Source organism: Alligator sinensis, unplaced genomic scaffold (genome assembly GCF_000455745.1).
Source record: "Alligator sinensis unplaced genomic scaffold, ASM45574v1 scaffold1381_1, whole genome shotgun sequence".
NCBI lineage: Eukaryota > Metazoa > Chordata > Crocodylia > Alligatoridae > Alligator > Alligator sinensis.
Window position 1 is genome coordinate 352,054 of NW_005843000.1, and position 19,494 is coordinate 371,547.

Sequence of the window (19,494 nt, forward strand, 5' to 3'; positions counted from 1 at the left end):
CCCCATCCTCCAGCGCTGGCTGAAAAAACCCCAGAGCGAGCTCTCCCCACGCCCTTTACCCCTCCCATTCTGAAGACAGTGTCGGGGCTGGGAGGACAGAAGGGTCAGGCTAGGGGAAAGCGGTTGCAGACTTGCAGGCACTCCAAATTGCAGCTGGATCCCCCAGCCCCTGGAGGTCAACAGTGAACATCTGTTGGGTCCAAGAGATTTCTGTAACTCGTAGCGCTTCCTGTAAAGCACTATGGGTAACAGAGGGGACTGCACTTCTGTCTGCACCCTCTGAATGGCTACAAAACAGGCCAGAACTGCTTGCAGTGTGAACTATAGGTATAGCACTGGGCTGGCACTGGAAGGACTGGAGTTCTCCCTGGCTCTGCCTCTTGGGTGTCCTTGGGTAGGTCACTACATTGCTACATACCTCAGTTTCCTCATCTGTAAAATGGGTGCAGTGCTTCTGCTCTCCTTTGGCAAGCATTCCAAGTGCCCCACCTGAAAGGCACTCTACACAGAACGAGGTGTGATTGCACAATCCAGCCTGTCTGCTATTCCAGTTCCACATGCTTCATTTTAATCCACATAAGACGTCCTTCCAACAAAGACTTGTTTATTGTTCAGTCAGACTTCTGCATCTCAGGGTCACCTTCCCACCATAAAAGAGCTCTGTTTTAAACAATCACTGAATACTGAGCCGCTGCAATGCACAGGCTGGCCTTTCTAATCCCCGCTCTGATAACATTACAACCCAAGGCTTGCGATTCACCAAGGAGGCATCTCTTTCACGTGAATCAATTTTTCTCTACTGTGAAACAGCTGAAAGAGCAAAGCCATGAATTTTGATTCATTTGTTGGACCGGGATAGTGGACAAGGGCAGCTCTAAGTTGGGCAGGGAGGCTAGAAGCTATTTTCTACTAGTTTCTGGGTGCATCTACGTGTGCAATTAGTTCTACACGAGTTTGCTAAGCAGTAATGTACGGCACAGTAAATGCCTGCATGTGTAGACGGTGACACTTTACCACACACTTTGCTGCGGTGACACTTTAACGTGCAGTTACTGTACTGGGCAGTAAAGCGTCTTGTGTAGATGTGCCCTCTGGGTAGCACAACAGGGCTAGTGAAAGTTTAAAGGCCAGCTTGGGTTACGCAGACTGCAGCCTATTTGCATGACAAAGTGGTTTTGCAAGATCTTTTTTCCCAAGAAACCACCAAGTTTGCAAGACTATGAATCAAGACTATGAATCAAGACTATGATTCAAGGATTTTCCTGTACCAGAAGAAGTTCTGGCAGATTCAGTGTGCATATGGTTCATATTTAATTCAGTTTTGTGACAGGCATCAAAGGCCACATTCACAACAGCGCTGCTTAGCAAAGCATCAGAGCCTCTGCTGTTGTACCATGGACCAGTCATTTTTCACAACCCCCAGGTGAGGAGTGATCTTCTTAATTAGCTCCATGTGAGTAATTGGGTAATGAACACAATCCCTTGAATGAGATCAACTAGCCAATGCTGAGGCAGGGCTTTGGGAGGGTAGGAGATGGCTGGGGAAATCCTCCCCTGGGAGGTTCTGGTCAAAATACCTGGCACCTTGAAAAGGCAAGTCCTTTGCTCTCCAATAGAAATGATCCAGGAGCAATTTCCAAAGCAGGGTGGGGTATGAGACAGAGCTCTTTCAGTCACAGGGGATTTAAATAATGACTATACAAGACTTCCTGCATAATTTCCCCCCCAATCCACCCTTGCACTCCAGTCTATATTTGAGGCTCTTGGTGGTGCAGACTGGCTGGTTTGGTTTCTATGTAATGCATTTCCTTGTGCTATTTTCAGGTGCCCATTAATACTGCAACAGCTGGGCATAGGACAGATCAAAGCTGGTGTGATTGCTTTCCGTGGCTCCCTGGGAGGTGTTATACAGAGCAGTGCAGTGTTTGCAGCCCTTAGTTTATCCACCGAATTGCTGTTAGGCATCCTGCTTTTTAGCGTGTGTGCTCATATGGGATTGTCACCCGTAGGGATAAGCAGGGACACGACAAGGAAGGAAGGATACACCCAGGTCATGCTGGAAGGGTTTCAGGGATTTCTCTCTGATGAGGTCCCTTCCCATGGGAATAATAGCTATTTATCATCAGAGGCACTGCCTTTAACATGGCTTGCAATGCTAAGGTTGTGACTGCTTGTGGAGACTGAAGATATGCCCTTTCTGTAAGGGACACTCAATTCTGCTTGCAGCTACACTATGCCTTCCTCAAGTCCCAGACCTGATTTATTTAGCATATGTGGTTTCAGCATATTGTTTCAGCCATTTTAAGGCAACGTCATCACTAGCGTGAGCAGCGTGAAGTCTGTCAGGTCGCACAGTAAATTAGTCAACATTGAGGGGCATGGTTTGAACTTGCCCAGGAGAGCATTTGTCGTCATTCCGAAGGCCCCATTGGTATAGGTTTGAGGGACACTGTCCAGGTCGAAAACGGTTGAGAAGTGCCCCATAACGGCGTGACCAGTTAAATCTTGGCTGACTGACTGTAGAGCCAGAGATGATATGGAGATTCATTGGTGCTTGTGCTGATCCTTCCTTACTCGTTGGCATGAAGAATGAAAAGTCAAAGGGATTTGAAAGGGTGGACCATACTGGGCATCTTGGGGGCAGCCAAGCTGTTGGTGGGTTGAATACATCCCAATGCACTGGCAGTGTCTGATTATCATGGACTCTAGGTAGTAAGCTTACTTCAATATTTGTGCAGTGGAGATTGGGGCGGGGGGGGGACTGGTAGCCACGGGAGTGGAGCGGGGCATACCTTGCCTGACACAAGAGGCATTGTAGCATGCCGTTGGGTGTCCACTCGGTTGCTGTGCGATGAACAAGCCCGTACAAGACCCAACCGCATTAGCGCATAGCCAAATTAGAAAGTTCTCTGTCACCAAAGTCTTCATTTCAAAGCATTGCAGTCTCAGATCTCACTTCCAGTCCCAAACTTTGGTAGAGGGTAACTTTTCACTATGGAGCAGCTACGTTTTACACCTGAGATGACTGCATTTCTGCAATGGATTAAGTCATTCTGGGTGTAAACTGGCATAGGGTTAAGGCTGTTAAGGCACTTTGGAGTGCCAGTACACTTCTATTATTCCCCAAAGCTTGCATGAGTTTACTGCGCTTCTGACCATAGATTTAATCTTTGCACGCATTAATAATCTTAGAGAGATGCTGTCTCTGCCCAGCAGAGACCAAGCTCAGTGTTTATTCCCCCAAACTGCAGTTTATTACCCAACTCTGCATTCACCTCTCCCCCATCTCCTCCTCATAATAAAAAAGTCCTGACTTATTTGTTAAGTGTGAGGAGGGAGGGAGCTCAGGAAAATCTGTAGCATGAGGCAGTATCCAAAAAACAGATGGCAGCGGTAGAAGGATCAATAATTTTAAATAGTGTCATTGACCCAAGCGCAAAACCTATTAAACCACTGCTGCATCCTGATGAAGTGCAGGGGTGGGGGGGGAGCGGGGGGGTGGAAACACTATTTACTTATATGCTTGAAAGTAAACACTTGGTCTCTCAAAGTAAAAGTGCTTCTTCCGGAAAAACTAGTAGGGACTTTCCACATGAATGACAGGGGGTAAAAGAGTATAACCAGATGCAAAGGCAGCCCAGTTTCACTGTATGCGACCTCTGTCAGAGCTCCAGGAGACAATATTTGCACTACTGAGGGCTCAAAGTCCTTGGAAACATGCATGCCTTGTTTCTGCTTTGTAGACGGTACAGCATCTAACTGAACCAGGCCAGCGTGACATGGAGGAGTAGGCCAGCTATTAGCTGGGTGTGTCTGCACATGCATTTATGCCGGCTTAAAGTTACTGCACAGTAAGCAGGAACTTACTTCTACACGTGCAAGTGTTAAAGTGCATGAACGCTGTGTGTGGACTGACTCGGGACTAAAGTTAGTCCCGAGTCAGTCCACACACGTAATGTTACTGTGCAGTAAGGCATCTAGACATGAGTTACTGTGCAGTAACTAATAAGGTGTAAATTTGATACCCGCATGACACAGGTATCAAATTTATACCCAGGTCGGCATAAGTTGCCATATTTCCTGCACAGTACAGGTGTGCACGTATAGATGCATGCCCGTACTGCGCAGTCATTTTGGTTACTGCGCAGTTAATGCCCACATGTAGACGTGCCCGCTAAGAGGCTGAGGACAGTTCATCCTTCTGAAAAACCAAGCATGAAGAGCCAGTGTGCCAGGCACGGGGACCTCTGTGAGCTGCCTTAGGATTTTAGATACCACTGCATGGGGCAAGCTGTCATTCCTCCAATGAACCCCAAGTGAAAAACTAACCCAAGAGCACTGAGGATAAGGACTTCTGCAAATTCTTTGTCTTCCCAGTTTCTCCTCTGTTTCTCAGGAAATACTGAGCCTCTGTGGGCACATCTACATGAGACATTTACTGCAGAGTTCACTAATTAGCTTCACAGTAAATGTCTTGGCATCTACATGTGTAGCCCTGTTAGGTCCAAGGAAACTAATAAGCTCCGCAACAAGGTAGTACTTGTAAATGCAAGTGTACCCTGCTGTGGAGTTTTTTACTCTGCAGCACTGCACATGTAGATGCTCATGGGGCACAAGGGTGCTGCAGAGAGGGGGCTGCCTGCTGGCTAGCCCTGCCCTGGAGCATCTCCATGTCCCAGTCGGCCCCTCGGCAGCACACCGAGCTGTGTCGGAGCAACCCTGGGCTGGCAGGCTAACCTCCCTGCCCGGGGTCCGGGGTCCCCCTGCCAGCTGGGGCTGCTCCAACTTGGCTCAATATGCTGCAGTCCTGGGCGCACGTTCAAACAGCAAACCCTGGAGCAATAAACTCCAGCACATAAGCATCAGAGTTGATTGCTCTGCATTAATGCACATGTAGATGTGCCCAGTGATCCTTCCTTTAGGCTGGGAGGGCTGGATGTGGCTCTCTCTAGGGTCCATCAATGCAGGCCTTTAATTTACCATACTACGCGTCACCAGTTCTCCCCTTCTCAGGAGAGGATGGCAAGGCACTGAGCCCAGAAACTTTGCTACTGTTCTTAATGTTAAATGGCAAAATCATGTGCAGTCCTTGTCACGGGGCTGTGTCCTACTGCCCTACAGTACTGGTGCAGCACAACCCGAGAGAGCATGTGGCAAGGACTGTCCTCTGGGGAAAAATGCTTCCCACTCCTAGCAGGACTGAGTAGATAATCCCTTAAATCTTTTTCATCTCTAATGCCTAATATGCTAGTCTTGATCCAAAGTCATCGCGCTCATTAACATCAATAGGCTTTAAGTACCCATTAGACATTCTTGTAGGTCTCCCAATTAATGATGAGGCCGTTTGCAATCTGATGGATTATAAAAGGGAGGATATAATGTGCTCGCCTACACTAACAGGGGACTTGACTCAATGTCCCAGGAATCCCTTCCAGTCCTGTGCTCCTATGAGAGCACAAATCTACAGTGATACTTTTATTAACGGCGATGTTATTGGTATTAATTGAGAATAAAATAAATAAATAAAACTGGGGGGAAAAAAAACCACTTGCTTTTATTCATACTGCGGCTTTATGCAGCTTGGGTAAGTCAAGGAGACACGAATACAGCACACTGAAACTCAGCAGGGGAGACCACTAAACATCTAGCTCTCTATTTTCCCTTTGGATTCCCAGGAAAGTTATATTCATTTATATTGTGTGGGACTGTTTCAAAAGGGCTGGTGCTTGGGAAACTTCTCACAGAAAAAGGCCACATACAATACCAAGAAATCTAAAAGACGTAATTTTCACAACTATTCTTCCTCGGAAAGAAAGCAAGCAAGCAGATGTAAGAATGTGCCCTAAGGTTACTGCTAACTCCTACCCATTAGACAACAGGAAAGTGGAAATAAGCTAAGAGAAACTCCATAATCCTCTGTACTGAGAAACATTACAGGGATTCATGTATTAGAGAAACGCCATAAGAAATGAAAATAAAATAAACTATTATTAGGGTTCTTAAGTCATCCTGAGAAATAAGACATTGCTAAAAAGAAAAAGGAAACAACAGTTGCCAACAGAGATAAAGCTGACATGCTATATTTAGGATCTGAACACTGACTTCACTCATGAGATTCAAGGGATTTTAAATGCAAAGTTGCGTTCTGCCATTTGCCTTTATTTTATAATGCCCCACACCACACTTGTTGGGTCCTTAAGCTTTCTTTGGAGATCTTCCATCCCTTATGCTACTGGATCTATCCTAGTTTAACTAGTGAGATCTCACGGGTCACATCCAGAAGAGATATAAATGCAAGTGTCAAAAGCAACAATTTTAAATGATTTGGTTGTGATGAAGCATGTACTCTATATATGTTGTGTACATGCACTTAGGAGGCTTCCTTTAGCAACCTCTTGCTGGTTGTTTGCACCAGCCCTGCCAGTCGTTTCCCTTATGTCTGACCCAGTGCTTCTCAACCTTTAAAACTCAAGGCACCTCTCATGAGACTCAAGGCACCCCCTGGAAAATGCCAGCTTTTAGCTTTCACTTGTTCTTTGACTATGGAAAAATAATAAAGCGATTCTTCTGTTGCAAACAAGTCAGAAAGACCACAGTGGGTCACAACGGTTTGAACCCTATGGATTCTGGGTTTATCTTGTGAATCGTGTATCTATTTGCACACTTCACGGTGCCACCACTGCACAGCCCCCTGCATACCTTTAAATGGATCTCACGGCCCCCTAGGCTGTCACATCGCCCCATTTGACAATCACTTGGTCTTACCCTTGCAGGAGGTGAGTTGTGCAATTTCTCTGCATTGAGTTCATCTGAAGATGTGCGTGTCCAGATATCGCACGATGCCGTTCATAATCCCAGGAAGAGAAATGTACGCAGAGAGGGTCACGTATAGCAAGAGTCACTATTTAAATATCTGGTATTAGCTGCCTAGGTATCAATCAGTGGCAATCCATGGAAATCCCCAGTGCATAAGCACAGTATTAAGTTTGTTACACGTCATTTCAGATAGGTGTGAGCCAAATGAGCACTTGGTGTGGGACTGAGCAGGGCCAGAATGGACTGTACCCTGGACAGAAGAAAAAAAGACAGAGGAAATCAGTACCAAACCTGGTTTATTGGTGCTTTAAGGAACATATGTGCCATAATAAGTCTACCTTATGAGTCACCACACTATAAAATAGTGGTTTGGGAATGATTTTTCATACAAACCTGAATCCCAAAGTTCATTAAGTTCGATATGGCAGTGATGGACAAAGATCAAAACAGCGGAGAGGGAAGGAAGTCAAGGAGGTAGAGGCGAAAGAAAGAAGCAAGACCTCTGAGCTGAGATTTCAAATCTCAGCATATTGTACAAGAAGAGGTGGCGGCGGTTGTGTAATAACATGCATCACTTCCACAATGTCACTTTTGGAGGCTGCAAGCAAGCTGGATGTCATCCGTTCTCTTCCGTACTAGGTTAAACCAGCAAATACCGAATACCTTTTCCAGATCAATGGAAGCCTAGAAAGCTTTTCTAGGTGTTGTTAGCACCACTCAGGGGAATGAGTCTGGGGTAATACAAGCAGCTGCAATTATATATGTCCCTCCTCCTTTTCTCTTCATGGGAGCCAGCTACAGCAGCTATGTGCTTGTTCGAGCTGGCCAGCAGGTTTAATCTAGACTGAAGGCAAATTGCTTCAAGGAAATCTGAGAGATTTGCTGTACAATGAGTTGATCAGGTATATGTGAATTTTTACTTTCTCTTTAGTTGTACATTATACCATAACAAACGTCTCATTCTGGACTATGCCCCTGGGGCTGCTCCTAGGAGAGGCTGCATACTGTCGCTAGGGAGGTAAACAGATTTGATATAAAATGCTAGAAGACAGCTCAGGTTATGATTATTTGATGTTTTCTTTTATATAAGCATTCAGGATAAGCCTGGGAGGAAGAGATTCCTTGCCTCAAACAGCTTGCAATACGAAAAGAAAAGCAAGATGAGAAGGCAGTAAAGAGCTAAGCAAGCTTTTTCACTAGTTGATTTTGTTTTCCTTTCATTAACTTACGGCAGTATTGAACACCGGCAGCGACGTGAATCAGACCTAATTGGAGAAGAATTTAGCCTTTACTTAGAATTTCCAGAGTTTCTAATGTTTGGCATTAGAAAGAATAATATTCTCCTCCCATCTTTTTTCCAGTACATTTCTCATGCAGTCTCAGTTCAGTCTTTTCCATCCTATAATGCTGGAAGAGCACCTAGTCCCAGAGAACACAGGTGAAACTTGCCAAATACATAAATGTCTATCCCCAAAATTTAGCAGGTTGAACAACCGAACTGGGAAAATACCAAAAGAATAAGAGTGGTTAGATGTGCTGGAACAGTTCATTGAAGCATGGGGATTTCTGTAGTGCTTTGGAGGAAGGAGGCTGGCAGTGAAAGATGCTGATCCAAGCACCAAAAGTACTAGTGAAGAAGTCACTTTAGGATGCTAAAAGTGCAGTAGACCAATTCTACAGCGCATTAGCACAACACGGCGAAAGCCATGCTAATGCCCTGATGCGCAGTAGAATTAATCTACTTAAAAGACTTAAATTAAGTAGACTTAATTAGTCTACTTAAAAGACTTAAAAGTCATAATTACTGCACATTTAGTACCTGGTATTACAGGCACTAAACTTAATGCACCATAATTACGGTGCATTAATGCACATGTAGACCTGCCCGCTAAGTCTGAGACAATCAGCCATGCAAAAAATATTCATAGCCACTGTGGTTTGTCACCTTCACCCTGTCTAGACAGACTTTTATGCATATTGGATCTATTTACACAACAACTGGGCTGTGTCTGCATACACATAATTAGCCTGATTTGCATTTGCAGTTACTGGAACTCTGCATGCAATTAATTACCTAGTTTGTGCTGGCACACGAAGTAAGTGCTTACAGTGTACTCTATTTAAAATGCACGGTCCAGAGAATAGCACACACCAAAAATCTATCACAGATTCTACCAGTGACCCATGGGTGCACACGTCTCACAAGACAACTCTCTCCAATCTCTCAATTCGAGTCCTCGAGGGGAATTTACAAAACACCTCTCATAGACAAGCCTACAAACTTCATAAACCTACTGGGTACAAAAGTCACAGACTAAATTTAGACACTGGATTTAGGCACATTATAACCTGCCTGCTCTCCGATAACCCCAGGTAACCTCTGTACATTTTACTAGCTACATCCCATCACCAGGTCGACATTCCCCACTTTTCCCTCCCTACCTACCTGTCTCACACCTATTATCTCCCATTGCCTCTGATCCTCGCTGCCACACATTTGCATTTTTACATTTGCTTTCTATTCCACCGTGGAGAACACAAAACACCAGCAGACTCTCCCGATGCCTGAAGAAGGGTGTTTGCACCTGAAAGCTTGCAAAGAACATCTTTTCCAACTATTTAGTCGGTCTAATACAAGACACCACATTTACCCAAAGCATCTTGTCTGCCTATGGGCTTACCTAGGATGAGCACTTACCTGAATATAATGTTAACAAGGTATTAGGAATCAGGAAACTAACTAGTTCATGTCATTTTCAAAGTTTCTAGTAGCAGAAGGCAGGGGAGAGTTGTACCTTACAGACTAATTCTAGTAGGAGCCTTGAAACTGACCTGCTTCTGTCAATTTCAAGCCTCCAGGCTGCAGGAAGTTGACAGCTGCTTCTCTTTCAACATTTCCATGTAGTAAACGGATATACATTTAGCTAACAAAATAGATGATAGGCCTGAAGAGAATATGCACTTAAGTGATTTATCCACTTAAATGATATGCAAATAATCAGTGTTTGTGATAGCGGAAACAATAAGCAATGCATTGGGCCTGGAGCTGTGTTATGCAGATATGTAAAGTAGGGTTGCTGGTTGTCACATCTACCTAAAAAACCTGGTACGGTATACATTTATCTGGTATGCATATAACTGGAGTCCACTGTATCTAAAATATTCAGCGGCATAGCTCTTTCCCCCCTTTTAAGCACATCGATTTCTACATCGTGACATAATATTCAAGAGGACACAAAACCTGATGTAGAAGTTTATGATTGTATTATCACATGGTGGTGTTTGGTGCTAGCCACTGAAACATGGGCCAGGGTCAAGAACATTAATTCAGCCAGAAATAGGTACGGTTCGGCTGACCAGTGGAAAGGAGAGTCTGTCTTGCAGACGGACACTGAAAGAGCTTGGGTGTGCCTCCCCTTTACCTCCGATATACCGAGAGACAGCCATCATATCTCCTCCTCTCAGTCTTCCCTCGCCCTGCAGAAGAAAGACTGAGAGGAGGAGATACGATGGCTGTCTCTCAGTACGTCGCAGAGGTAGAGGGGAGGAACACCCAAAAGAGCGATTTTGGCACTAGAACAAACGGGGATAAATTCAGGCTAAAAATCTAAACATTAAAAGAAAAAAAAATACAAGGATTTTTGTCCAGGTTGAGGAGCAAGGTTCAGGACCAGCCCTCTGATAGGATTACTAGGTACAAACTAGTTTTCAGACTGATCTTGAGAAATGTATGACTGGCACCCTATAGCCCGGTGGCCTGAGCAGTCCCGTCTGCTGCTACAGTCCTTAACTTAGGCCTACATAGAAAATTTGGAGTCAGCTGTTAATGCAAAGCACCCTGAATAGTACTATGGGCCAAAATCCTGATCTCAGCTGTATACGGGTATTAGCAGGAGCAGCCGATGCATATCTGAAGGCAGAATGGGGCCCTTTTGAGTATACTGGTGCAGGGTGGATGTGGTCCCCTGTCTCCCCCACATAGGATGCAGTTGCTTTGTCAGTCTGGTCCTGGCAATCTTCTCTCTGGTTCTCCACGAAAATTTGCATTATTCAAGAAATCTCTAACTGGAAGATGAAGTGACACCACTGTTCTCATTACAGGACTTCAGCGAAAGAATACCACTTCTTTCCCCTGCCCCTCTCTTAATCCAGAAGCAATACAACAAAGTAGTTATATGGCAATCAGCACCGCTTTTCATGGAAATACTGTCGTTACAGTGAAATAACTTGTTATACTGCAGAGGCCATCATTAATTCATGTCACAACTGTGTGTCCTTCTTCCGTTATTTAATATTAATGGTTGCAGAAAATGCTTTATACTATGTGGAGATGCTGCTTCTCTCCTCCTTTTTGGTTTTTGGCAGGTTTTTAAATACCCTTTGGAGACAGGCCTGCGAGTGAGCTCTGTGCTTGTTTCCTGTGAAAATAGCTAAGGCTCTGGCACACACAAATGGATGGACTAAACTTAAAACCTCAGCTATGAGACTCTGTTACCATTTGTAATCCCCCAGCTTCTCAAATGCAATGGGTAAAACCCATGGGCATCAACCCATTCACTCCGTGCGACCCAGGGAAAGGTACATGGCTATCAAAATGGTTCATAGTCCAGCAACTGAGAGAAGGCAAACCTTTTAACTTAGTTTTACAGGCCAGCTAATTCCAGGGTTGCGACAGGCCAGACAACTTTTTAATTGACTTTGATGACAGAATCATAGAAAATGAGGGTGGAAGGGACCTCAGGAGGTCATATCTAACCCAACCCCCTGCTCCAGGTAGGACCAGCCCCAACTACATCATTTCTTATGCTACCCGTTGCTTTGGACCCTGTGATAGTTGAGTCATTACCTGGGCCAAAGGGTCCCCGTGTCATGGATTGTCCTGCAGCAGTTCGAACTGAGCTGCCTTCATTGCCATATTTATTTTGAAGCCAACGTTTTCAAAGGTGTGTGTCTGCAGGCGAGTACCGAGACCCATATTAGACCCTTCAGTGTAAGAGACCCAACCTTGGTGTCACAGCACCCACAACTACAGCAGAGACCAACCAGGCGGCTTCTTTGAGCAGGGATTTTCAACCTTTGTTCACCTGCAGACCTCTACAAAAAAATCAGGTGGCGGTATGCACCCCTTTGAATTGTAAGTGTGGGTATCCACATACTTCTGATTGATCGCAGTCATCTTTCGTGGACCCCTTAGACATAGTCCGCAGACCTCAGGTTGAAAACTGCGGCTCGAGACATTCAAATAATGATATCCTGGGATCGGTAGTGCCAGTGCTCACAGCTGCGGCGCTATTCTCCACAGAGCCTGGGTAACGAGAGAAGCTGGCTCCAGAAGTATCTGTGGTGCGAGCCCTGAAGTTCAAGGGACCACAACAGAACCGAGTTGGAGGACATCGAGGGGAAGCATCTGATCAAAAACTAGAACTATAGAAAAGGGGATTTTGGGGGGGGGGAATAAAGAAAGAAAAGGAGGATGTTCAACAGAAAGACCCTAAAGTCAGATGCCAGAAAATTCATCCTAATGCCTATCTTGGAGACAGCCAGGTCACAGAAATCTTCAATAAACAGGCAGGGAAACAGGAAGGCAAGAGAATAAACACCAGGAAGGTGAAATGGCCATGTGCAAGTTGTAATGCAAGCTAAAGAGGGGCACTCGTTTGGAAACTCAGGCTAAGCGAACTTAATCGCAAGTACCATAAACTAGGGTATTCAAAATACAAGGAGGCAATTAGGAGATGTAACCAGGACTCCGAAGAGATACAAAGGCTCTAGATTCACAAGACGGCAGGGAGAGAATCACTGTGCCTCCCGTAGTTAAGGTCATGTTAAAACGTTATCCCTAAGGCCCTTCGTAACCATAATGAGCTGACTGTACAACTCACAGCAGGGGTAGCCAACCTGCAGCAGATGTGCTACAAGCGGCATGGGCACGCGGCGGATCAGAGAGGGGCAGGCAGCACACCTACAGATGGAGCAGGAAGCAGAAAGCAGAGCCGGAGAGGAGCACAGGGCAGAAACCAGAGCAACCGATCAGGCAAGGAGCATGTGCATACAGCAGGAAGCAGAGCAGCAGATCAGGCAGGGAGCACAGTGCAGGAAGCAGAAAGCAGAGCAGCAGATTAGACAGGGAGCATGGTGGAGGAAGCAGAAAGCAGAGCAGCAGATCAGGCAGGGGAAGGGGTTTGGAGTGGCACTTGGAGAAGGTATGGAGCTAATTTGCAGCACACCTGCTAAAAAGGGTGCCCCCCACTGACCTATGATACCAACATCAGTGTAAATGAGAATCAGATCACACGCACATATATGCACGCACACGTGCACACACACCTGCACCACACAGGCACCGCTTTGCCCATTGCTAAAAGGCAGTAGCTGGTTAAGTGACCGTGACATTTTGCTCCAGTCTGTGGCAAGCAGTGAAGACAATGCGACCACCTCAAAGTGCCGAGAGACCTGGAACCGGGACAGGACGCCCCTTGCAAATGGTACCGTGGGGGGCTAACGATCCTGGGACTCAACCCGCGGGTGAGACATCAAGCATGGCCAAAGTAAGGGAGGCCCTACCCGCTCACCCCGGGGAATGCAGTCTGTCCAGGAATCCCCCAGACAAATTCACAGCGCCTTAACTTGGCGATGCGCAGGACTATCTTTCGGCAGACAGTAGCAGGAGGAAACGGAGATATGGCATTTCTGACAAGCTCCGGACACAGCATTTTTTTGCTTCAGCCTGTTTGTGCTGACATGGCGGTCCCATTACAGCCTGAGTTTATATTACCCATGCTAGTGGCTTCCTTGGTTTGGGTAATTTATGCCTGTTGTAAGCTTCAGTCCTCGCTGATGATTTACTAGTTGGCTGTGCTTTGGGAATGAGACAGCCACGGTCAAAACAATAGCTGAAGCCACCCCCAGGGTAAGCAGAAACCATCCAAACTGCTGAAATAAGACATTTGCTTGTACAGCATACATTCCCACTAGCCATCCCAGCTTCCCCACATGCGGCTGTGCCAGTGCCCGTTTCAGTCCTGGGTTTCTCAGAAGGATAGGTCTGCCATCAAGCCCAAATTATACAGAACGTTAGCATTTGCCATCAGACATCAGGCTGTATCTAGGTAAAGGCTACCACACAAACCGTTTCAGAGACAGCTTCCAGACATGTGAGCCTGGGGTCCTACGTGTGAATAATTAGTGTATTGCTCTCCTAGCATTATCCACTCACGCTTTTAATGTTAGATCCCTGAAAGAGTCCTGCGTCTGCCGTGCTGCTTTGACCAAATGCTCCTCCGTCTGCTGCTACCAGCACTTTGCTAGACAAGAGGCAAGACTGGACAACTGGCTGGGATGGTTTAGTCAGGGTGATCCTGCCTTGAGCAGGGGCTGGACTAGATGACCTTGTGAGGTCCCTTCCAACCCTACTTTCCCATTATCGGAAGAATTAGGATTGTATTCAAATCTGACCTTTTTGTGTTTATTCCCTAGCCAGAGGGTGTGTCTACGTGCGACGCTTACTGCGCATTAGCCTAATAGCACTGTGCACTAGCAGAGCAGTTATTAACCATGCTAATAGCTTACTGTGCAGTATTATTAGGCTAATGAGCAGTAAGCATCACTAAAAAGGCATGCGCCAGCGCTACTGTGCAGTAATTCTAGTTACTGCACATTCAGTTAGTACCTCTTATTAGAGTCGGAAGGGACCTCCGTGGGCCATCTAGCCTGCCCCCCTGCCCCTGGCAGGCAAGAAGAGAGTCACCTCCCTGGGGTCATGTGATCCCAGCCAGGTGCCTGTCCAGTCTCCTCTTGAAGACCCCCAAGGATGGGGCGAGCACCACCTTGGCAATCCCAAATCCCGGCAACCCTGACCGTGAAGAACTTCCTCCCAATGTCCAGTCTAAACCTTCTCTCCAGTAGCTTATGGCCATTGTTGCTTGTCCTTCCGGGGGGTGCCCTGGTGAACAGATCATCGCCTACTTCATGTTGCTCCCCTTATGAATTTGTACGCTGCCACAAGGTCCCCCCTCAACCTTTTCTTGGAGAGGCTAAAGAGGTTAAAGTCCCTTAGCCTTTCCTCATAGTGTCTTCCCTGCAGGCCTCTAATCAGGTGAGTGGCCCTTCTTTGGACCCTCTCCAGGTTGTCTGCATCCTGCTTGAACTGCGGCATCCAGACCTGGACACAGTACTCCAGCTGCGGTCTGAGCAGTGCCACGTAGAGGCAGAGAATCACCTCCCTGGACCTGTTTGTGAAGCACCTACAGATGCACGACAAGGTGCGATTGGCTCTGCCGACTGCTTCATCGCGTTGACGGCTCATGTGCACCCTGGAGTCAACAGTGACTCCAAGATCTTTTTCTGCCTCAGTGGAGCTGATAAGGTCGCCCCCCAGCCTATAGGTATGATGACAGTCTAAGTGATTTGGGATGTTCAGATCTGCCTTTTTCATAAGATCATATTAAAAAAAGACCGGCGGTACGTGGATGCACATCTGCGAACCACATACATCACAGACAGAGCCTAGGACTTTGTTGAGTTCCCAAAGCACAAGTCTTTACTTGAGCTAGAGGAGACTCTTCGTTATGGAAGCAGTAGTAGATTTTAGCAAGAGATATAAAACTTTTGAGCAACCCTATTCAGTCCAACAGAAGGCGAGAGGGCACACGCAGACCTGCTAGTTGCTAATATATTAGCTAGTCCATCATGTATGAGTGTGAGAGGAACAAAGTCTCCTTTTGCAGTGGTTAACAAATATTTCCTTTCACTCCTAATCTGAGACATACAGGCTGTCACACAGAAGTTCTCCCCTTCCAGACAGTCAGGGAATGGTTTTGGCCATGCCTGTCAAACATACATAATGCCATGGATCATCTGAGAGATGCCCTGTAGCACCACAATGCGCCCCACAAGACGTGGCAACACCACTGCCAGAAGCAGCGGCCTGCGTAGAAGATTAGGAACAGCCCATATAGAAAGATGGGACTGGAGACACAACGGCGAAGAAGAATTGATAATGCCTACGCTCCAGGATTTATACAACACCAGTCCCAAGCAGTGAAAGAGGGCAGGTTCTCTGTTGTGATGTTTTTCACCTCTATGGCACCTGCTAAATGAGCCTTATAAGTCCCCAGTCCCCAGGGAGCTTTCCAGATGGGGACTGTGAATAAAACAGACGCTACAACTCACATTGGGAGTCGGGGGGCTAGGAATTGAACTCTGCGTCCCCCTTCTCTGCCCATGACCCAACACCTTTCTTCTCTCGCTTGCGGGTTCAGGTCACAGTAGAGGAGGTGCCCGTGAAGCGGTTTCTGGCGTAGGGCTCTTACCTCTAAGTCAAGGGATCAAACATGCCCCAGATCAGCAATGGCCAAAAGTGGCTGGCGGCTCTTTGAGAGCCTTTGAGAAATGAGTGCAATGCGGGGTGGGCAGTTCCCCCCCCCCCCAGCATCCATCGTCTCCTTGCCCCTCAACGAAAGTCCCTGCTGAGATCTTTCTACAGGTAGCAGAGGTAGCCAAAGGTCTAACTAGCTAGCAAAAGAAACCGAAAGGCAGCTGAAGCTTCATGTCTCCAGTCTTAACCCAGTCTCTAAGCATTACATGTTAGGACAGTGACCTTGACCCAGGGGGGAGGGAGACCGACTATCCCATGAGACTGCTGGCTTTCTGATACCTATCTAGGAAGCTTTGGGTGCTGGTCATTGTCAGAGGCAGCACAGGTCTCCGGTCTGATCCAGACAAGCAGCTCCTCCAAGTCTCTGATCATGGGCTGAATGGGTTGTAGATAACTGATCCTCTCGCCCCTCAACTGATCCTACCCAGTCAAGGCGGATGGGACGCTGGAAGGAAACCTGCACCTGCTGCTGAACTCCGCTGTGCAGCGCCTAGAGGTTTCCATTCCCCGCTCGCTCCACCTCTCCCCAGCACTGCATGCACCTAATCCATCGGACATAGCAGGAGGACCACGAGGCACAGCTGCAGCACAGCTGGGTGCCCTGCGCGCAGTGCCACATCTGCTCTCCGTTCCTGGGCCAGGTGTTCTCTCTCCAGGCCAGCCTGAACTCAACTGCTCTGAATGAATCTGCTCTATCCAGGACAGCCACAACTGCTCTGAATGAATGCAAAGCACTTGAGCCCCCCTCCTCTCCAGGGATTAGGAAACGAAGCACTGCATGTCACCAGTGCAAAGTGCCCAGGCACAGGGTGCGGATTTAGGTCTTCCCTCCACATCCTCACTGAGACCATCAGAGCAGTGAAAGGGACTGAGCTAAAGCCCTTGAGCCTTTTTTTGCCACCTCTGACAGCACGCCTGCCCCCCCTCTCCCCTCTCTATGGAATAGGCATTTTGCAAAGTGCAAAGAGCTGGGGAGAGGAGCCAGAGACAGGCTGGGCTCTGCCCTGCTCCGAGCTGCTCAGGTCCTGGAGGGAGCAAGGCGCCCTGCAAGGGGAAAGCAGCTGCAGATCACAGGGCTGGAGCTGCCCCAGCTCCTGGCAAGCCCCTGCCACTCTCTGCACCCCACACAGCAGCTGGCATACTCACAATTTGCAGGCACCCCCTGGCAGGCTCTCTGCAAAGCAATCCAGTGCATGCTCTTGCCATTGGGCGTTTAAGGACTGGTGGAAGGGGTGTGTGCAAGGGGAGTGGCTTGGGCTTGACTCCGGTTTCACAAGAAATGCCTTTTCCCATTTTCCCTGCCCTTTTTGCATGTGTCTGCCCAGAGCCAGCTGCCGGGGTCCCTGGGACTGGCTCCCAGCCTTTTCTAGCTGCATCCCAGGGTTGGGGGGCTGGGGCTGGTTTGCTGCTGGGAGCACTGGCTTTGCAAGGGGGGCAGCTCTGCCCGACAGCCTGCGGGAGGAAAACACTGTGTCCTGATGCAACATCCCCCCCCCAGCTCCCTGCCACAGTTTCTCCTGGGATCCGTCTCCTTTGATTTTTTAAAAATCTTTATTATTCCAGTGGGTTAGACAATCATGGAGAATAAGGGTGGAAGGGACTTCAGGAGGTCACATCTAGTCCAACCCCCTGCTCCAAGCAGGACCAGCCCCAACTGCATCATCCCAGCCAAGGCTTTGTCTAGACTGGGCTTTAAAACCTCCAAGGATGGAGACTCCACCACCTCTCTAGGTAACTTGTTGCAGTGCTTCACCACCCTCCTCGTGAGAGAGTTTTTCCTAATATCCAACCTCAACTTCGCTTGCTGCAGCTTGAGCCCATTGCTCCTTGTCCTGTCATCTGCCCCCACTGAGAGCAGCCCAGCTCCATCCTCTTTGCAACCCCTGCAGGGAGGTGAAGGCTGCTATCAAATCCCCTCCTCGGTCTTCTCTTCTGCAGACTACATCAGCCCAGTTCCCTCAGCCTCTCCTCACCAGTCCTGTCCCCCAGCCCCCAACCATTTTCAGTGCCCTCCACTGGACTCTCTCCAATTTCCCCACATCCTTTCTGTAGTGGGGGCCCAACATTGGACACCGTGGTGGCTCTTCAAAGTAACTCTTCGGGTTACCTGAAAGCTGCAGGGTTGGGGCTGGATTTGGATCTGCGCTTTAGAGGGCTTATTGCTACTACTTTGCACCCTTAAAAAACCCCCAGAAACCCCACAAATGTGCAGATGAGCACAAGAGAAATGAATGTACACACAGCGCCAGTTAAAGCTATCAAGGGAGAAGTGGATTTTCTGTCCACATCTCCTTGCTTGACTTCTTTATGAAGTGTTTGCAGTCTTGTTGTTTTAGGACTCGCTGCTGCCTGGAATTAGGGATCTCCTCTCTTTTGGGTACTTGCATTTATCCAGGGCATTCGCGCTCCGGGCTGCACTTGCACTTGGAAGCTCCCTGTAGAGAAGGGAGCACAAACTTCTCAATATTGTCTAACTTTGAAGAGGAAAGAAGGGGGGCAAGGTCATTTAGGCTCTGAATTCAAATCCAAGTGCACAGGCTGGCCTCCAAAACCCCAGCTCTAAACCCTGCGGAGATGCAAAACCAGGGTCTGCTCCGATATCCAATTCCCAGCAGTCAGTCCACGCATGCCAAGTCTGACCCAGCCCTCCTCCATCACTTAGATTACATCTCTGGCACACGATGCACTGACACATCTACTTGTTAAGCTCATCCAGATGATGTCTAGCTCACTTTGTCCTCCTCTCCGTTTGTTTGCTTTTATCCATCTGGTGTGGTCTTGTCTGGCTTTTAGATTGGGATGGGAACTCCCTTTTTATAGGAGTGTTTAATGCCTTGTAAATATGACCTGGGTCCTCCATCAGGTGCTCTAAGTGCTTTAGTAATGGAGGGAATAAAAATGATCCACTGCCTACATTTGAGAGCTGTGAATCGCACCTCTTGGGGGGCAAAAAAGTACATCGCTTTCGCTGAAATACATTGGCAATAAAAGGCTCTTCTGGAAGGTGTGCAGAATGGAAAGTATTTTACTAAAAAATAGGGACTGCCAGTCTTAAATAGGGAGAGCTGTTTTCCAGGCACTATCCTTAGGTCCTATGGTAGCTTTTATATGTGGAGACAATCTAATAGCTGGAAAACTATTAAGAATCTGGGGATTTGGGTCCTATTCACTCAGGTGTTGTGTCAGGGCTGACTGTGTGCTTTTCCTAAGGGTTTAGTCAACGGGTTTGTCTGGGATGGTTTGGGTAGGAAGGATCCTGCCTTAGGTAGGGGGTTGCACGAGCTGTGACCTCTGGAGGTCCT

The 19,494-nt window shown here is 47.5% G+C and overlaps 1 protein-coding gene across 2 annotated transcripts in view; it reads right to left on the reverse strand.

Annotated features, from left to right (window-relative positions):
* The window catches only part of SLCO2B1 (solute carrier organic anion transporter family member 2B1), a 119,866-nt gene extending 102,443 nt beyond the window's left edge, over positions 1-17,423 (reverse strand). Inside the window, exon 1 of one of the 2 annotated variants that reach the window (XM_025193034.1) lies at positions 17,339-17,423. Coding sequence is in view for 1 of the 2 variants with exons in the window: in XM_025193033.1 (XP_025048818.1) it covers positions 15,988-16,040 (53 nt within the window). In the remaining variant the exon portion in view is untranslated. Of the gene's footprint in view, positions 1-15,987; positions 16,114-17,338 lie in introns of those variants that run through there. The other variant, XM_025193033.1, reaches the window with a different exon arrangement.
* Between the last annotated feature and the right edge of the window lie 2,071 nt (positions 17,424-19,494).